This window comes from Meleagris gallopavo, unplaced genomic scaffold (assembly GCF_000146605.3).
Source record: "Meleagris gallopavo isolate NT-WF06-2002-E0010 breed Aviagen turkey brand Nicholas breeding stock unplaced genomic scaffold, Turkey_5.1 ChrUn_random_7180001952568, whole genome shotgun sequence".
Classification (NCBI taxonomy): Eukaryota; Metazoa; Chordata; class Aves; order Galliformes; family Phasianidae; genus Meleagris; species Meleagris gallopavo.
In genome coordinates, this window is record NW_011213666.1 from 1 (window position 1) to 5529 (window position 5529).

The 5529-nt window shown below is 61.9% G+C and overlaps 1 protein-coding gene across 1 annotated transcript; it reads right to left on the bottom strand.

Annotated features, from left to right (window-relative positions):
- Positions 1–129: 129 nt before the first annotated feature.
- On the bottom strand, positions 130–5262 carry LOC104916981 (all-trans-retinol 13,14-reductase-like; the record flags this gene model as incomplete). The annotated part of the gene is given in 9 exon segments (XM_019611654.2): positions 130–290; positions 1525–1684; positions 1786–1952; positions 2681–2790; positions 2855–2993; positions 3749–3874; positions 4238–4345; positions 4348–4431; positions 5067–5262. Coding segments are annotated over 9 exon segments (1251 nt in total), but the record flags the coding sequence as incomplete, so codon positions are not given.
- Positions 5263–5529: the final 267 nt, after the last annotated feature.

A 5529-nucleotide genomic window follows, 5' to 3' on the forward strand; every position in this document is an offset into this window, starting at 1 on the left:
CCATCCTTTCCCTGTTCCCACTCCATCCCCATTCCATCCCATCCCCATCCCCATCCCATCCTACATCCTATTCTACCCCATCCCATCCCCATCCCACCCCCCACCCCACCCTACCCATACTCCCCCCCATCACTGTGCTGCACTCCCCGCTCTCGCACCCCGCATTGCTGCCTTCTCCCTCCTCTTGAGCCGCAGCAGATCCACATACAGCACACGGCCCAGCACGGCCGAGGCACAAAGCAGCGCCCCATGAACAGCCCCTGCCAGCCCACAGCTGAACACGTCCTGCCCTGGGGACGAGAGGGACGAGACCCGGCTGTGACACGGCCACCCCATGGGGACACGGGGACGCGGCCACTGCCATGGGGATCTGGTCACCCCATGGGACGTCCCAGGTGTAAGGAGAGCCTGGCTGGAGCTGGGCATGGAAACATGGGGACGTGGGACACGGGGACAGGGGGACGTGGAGAGAGGGGGCATGGGGACGTGGGGGCACACAGACATGGGGACATGGGGATGTAGGAGCGTGGAGACATGGAGACATGGGGAGATGGGACATGGGGACACACAGACATGGAGACATGGGGAGATGGGACATGGGGACACACAGACATGGAGACATGGGGAGATGGGACATGGGGACACACAGACATGGAGACATGGGGATGAGGGGACACAGACGTGGTGACATGGGGACATGGGGAGATGGGACGTGGGATCATGGGGACACAGACATGGGGAAATGGGGTCATCGGGACATGGGGACTCCGGGAGGTGGGGACACGGGGGCATGGAGAAACAAGAACAGGAGACACGGGGATGCAGGGATGTGGGGACATGGAGCACGTGGGGACATGGGGACACACAGACATGGGGACACGGGGACATGGAGAAACAAGAACAGGAGACACGGGGATACAGGGATATGGGGATGCAGAGATGTGGGGACACGGGCACATGGGGACACACAGATGTGGAGACAGGGCACACGGGGACATGGGGACACACAGACATGGGGACACACAAATGTGGGGACATGGGGAACACAGGGATGTGGGGAAATGGGGTCATGGGGACATGGGGACTCTGGGATGTGGGGACATGGGGGCATGGAGAAACAAGAACAGGAGACACGGGGATGCAGGGATGTGGGGACATGGAGCACGTGGGGACATGGGGGCACACAGACATGGGGACACATAGACATGGGGACACACAGACATGGGGACACAGACATGGAGAAACAAGAACAGGAGACACGGGGATACAGGGATACGGGGATGCAGAGATGTGGGGACACGGGCACATGGGGACACACAGATGTGGGGACATGGGGAACACAGGGATGTGGGGAAATGGGGTCATGGGGACATGGGGACTCTGGGACGCGGGGACACGGGGGCGTGGAGAAACAAGAACAGGAGACACGGGGATGCAGGGATGTGGGGACGTGGAGCACGTGGGGACACGGGGACACACAGACGCGGGCACACGGGCACGCAGGAGGCGGGGACGGCCACGTACCCGTCAGGTAGAGGTTCCTGACAGGGGTGTCCGCCCTCATGGCTGCCACCACCTCGGGGCTGAAGCGCCGCAGGTCGTGCTCAGCGCCGTACATCTCCCCGCGCGGCGCCGCCAGGTAATGCGCATTGCTGAGCGGCGACGCCGCCTCCACGAACTCCACCTGCACGGAGGTGGCACATAGGGTATACGGGGGGTCCTCGTCCCCTACTGCCCACCCCATTGCGGGCACCCCACCCCCACGGAGCGCCCCGATGCCGTCACCTTGTCGCGGAGGTGGGGGAAGCGCAGCAGCGCGCGCTGCAGCAGGCGCTGGGCGATGTCGGTCTTGTAGCGCAGGTAATCGTCCCCACGGTGCCTGGGAAGAGTCCCTGCCCAGCCCTCGAACCATTCGTAGCGTGCCATGGTCAGGATGGTCATGCATGAGCGGCCTGCATGGGGGGCACGGGGGGAGATCGGCTCTGCGACCCCCGCGTGATCTCGGTATCTGTTGTAGGGCGTCCTGGATGTCACCCCTGGTGCGCACCCCACAGCCCCAGCCACTGGGATGATCACAGACTTCATCTTTGGGATGTCACCCCGTAACCCCAGCCATTGGGATGACCTTAATCCCCGCTATAGGGATTTCTCCCCCCGTGCCCACCCCATAACCTCAACCGTTGGCATGACTTTGGTCCTAATCTCGGAGATGTCACTTCCCCAGTGCCCACCCCATAACCCAACCATTGGGATGACCTTGGTTGCCATCATAGGGATGTCACCCCTGGTGCCCACCCTATACCTACAGCCATTGGGATGACCTTGGTCTCCACTGTAGGGATGTCACCCCCAGTGTCCATCCCGTCACCCAACTCTTGGGATGAAGCCAGTCTTCATCATAGGAGCGTTGCCCTCAGTGCCTCAACCCCACGTGGGGGATGCCCAGCCCCAACCATGGGGATGACCTTGATCCTAATCATAGAGTTGTCACCACTCCAGTGCCCACCCCATAACCCCGACCACTGGGATGATCTTGGCCCTAATGGTCCTAACCATGGAGATATCACCCCCAAGCCCACCCCATCACCCAACCCTTGGGAGATGAAGGAGGTGCTGAGCTCGTGCTGCCGTATGGATGGGGTCTGGGGGCTGGGGACACAGTGAGGACCCCCCACCCCACCTGGGTGCCGCTCCTCGTAGGTGGGGTCCTTGGCAGCAGGGAAGGTGATGAACATCATGGCCAGGTTCTCAGGGACGTCCTCGCGGCTCAGGGCAGCATATTTGCTCATCCTACAGGAACAGCACTTGTCCCCATCCCTGTCCCCATCCCTGTCCCTCAATGGGGGGCCCTTACATGGCGTCCAGGTCGTTGTGAGGGTAGATCCAGAAGTTGGTGGCTGGCAGGTCCAGCTCAGCTGCGCTGCCCCGCAGCCCCACGAACACCAGGAAGGAGCCCATCCCGTGCTGCACCATGGCCAGGCGGGAGCGGATGGCTGCGGGGACAGGGAGGCATTGGGGACAGTGGCACCCTGTCCCTTGGAGAGGAGTTGGGGGGGGCACAGGGGACACCATGGACACCAGGGGTGCTGGGGACATCAGGGACACTGGGAACACCAAGAGCACTGGGGACACCATGGACTTTGAGGACACTGGGGATCACTGGGGACACCAAGAGCATTGAGGACAGCAAGATCATTGGGTACACCAAGAGCACTGGGGACACTGGGGGTGCTGAGGACACCAGGGACACTGGAGACACCAAGAGCACTGGGGACATGATGAGCTCTGGAGGTTCTGGAGACACTGGGGACACCACAAGCACTGGGGGACACCGGGAGTGTTGGGGACATCAGCAACACTGGGGACACCAGGAGCACTGGGGCCACAATGAGCTTTGGGGTGCTGGGGACAACAGGGATATTGGGGACATCATGGGCAGTGGGGGTGCAGGGGACATGGGAGATACTGGAGACACTATGGGCACTGGGGACACTGGGGACACAATGAGCTTTGGAGCACTGGGGACACCAGGGACACCATGGGCATGGGAGACATTGGAGAAACCATGAGCACTGGGGACACCAGGAACACTGGGGACACCATGGGCACTGGGGACACCAAGGACATGGGAGATATTGGAGAAACCATAAGCATTGGGAACACGGGGGACAGTGGGGACACCAGGACCACTGGGGACACCACGGACACAGGGGAACCCAGGCACACGGGGGTCCATGGGGGCACACACCGGGATGGGCGCGCAGCGGGGCGGGCAGCAGCTTGCCGAAGGTGTTGAAGGTGCCAGCATCAGAGATGACAACACGTGCCCGGATCTCCACCTCCTCCTCCTCACCGCCCTTCTGCACAGCCACCCCTGCAGCACAGCGTGTTGTCACCCATCCCACACTGACACCCATCCCCACACTGTCACCCATCCCATATTGTCACCCGTCCCCATGTTGTCACCCATCCCATATTGTCACCCATCCCCACATTGACACCCATCCCACATTGACACCCATCCCCACACTGTCACCCATCCCATATTGTCACCCGTCCCCATGTTGTCACCCATACCATATTGTCACCCATCCCACACTGTCACCCATCCCATACCGTCACTCATCCCATATTGTCACCCGTCCCCATGTTGTCACCCATCCCATGTTGTCACCCATCCCACGTTGTCACCCATCCCACACTGTCACCCATCCCAGACCCCATGCTGGGCTCTCACCCACAGCGGTGCCATCAGAGACGAGGATGCGTGTGACAGCAGCACGCACCAGCACGGCCCCCCCTGCGCGCTCGATGAGGGGCACGGTGTGGAAGGCGATCTCGCTGGCCCCCCCCGCGGGTACCAGGCGCCGCGCTGGTAGTGGTGAACCATCAGCACGTTCACCAGGAAGCTGGAGTCCCGGGGTGCAGTGCCTGGGGACACGGGGATCGTGACAGTGCCACCGCGGAGATGGCACCGACGCAGGGCAGCAGTCCTCTGTCGCGACGCGGCCCTCCCCGTCGTGATACGGCCCTCCCCTAGCACAATGTGGCCCTCCCCATCGTGATACAGCCGTACTCTGTCACAACATGGCCCTCCCCTATCACAACGTGGCCTTCCATATCATGATATAGCCATCCTCTGTCATGACATGGCCCTCTCCATCATGATACAGCCATCCTCTGTCATGACAAGGCCCTCTCCATCATGACACAGCCATTCTCCACCACAACATGGCCCTCCCTATCATGATACAGCCACTCCCTGTTGCAACCTACCCCACCCTATCACGACACAGCCTACCTCTCCTGCAGCAACGTCCTGCAGTATCACGACACAGCCCTACTCCTGTTGCAGCAGTACCCTCCCTATCACAATACCTCCCTCCTTGCAGCAACAGCCCCCTCTCTGCCGCGATATCCTCCTCCCTGTTGTGATAGCCCGCTCTGTGTCATGATAGCCTCCTCCCCATCACGATAGCCTACACCCCGTCTCTATATCTCCCTCCCCATCACTATAGCCCCCTCTCCATCGCGATAGCCCCCTCCCTGTCATGACAGCCGCTGACCATAGAAGAGGTAGCTGAGCAGGGCACGCAGGTCCTGGTTGGCCGTCAGCCGGGCCGCCGCCTCGCTGTGGCTGGTGGCCGCCATGCGGAAGATGGGTGACAGGCAGTGCAGCAGGCGGCTGCGCACCAACATGGCCGCCAGCCAGCGCGGCACCAACTTCAGCAGCGCCAGCAGCGCCACGTGCCTGGAGGCCAGCTGCGCCAGCACGGCACCGTGTCACCCCTCGGCCAGCTTTGTCCCCAGCGTGGCTGTGTCACCCATGTCCCCAGCATCCCCTCTGCCTTTGCCACCACCGTGGCCACCACCCATGTCCCAACCACGCATGTCCCATCCAACCCCACCACCCATGTCCCCCGTGTCCCCACCACCCATGTCCCCCGTGTCCCACCACCCATGTCTCCCGTGTCCCCACCACCCATGTCCCCCATGTCCCCACCACCCATGTCTCCCGTGTCCCCACCA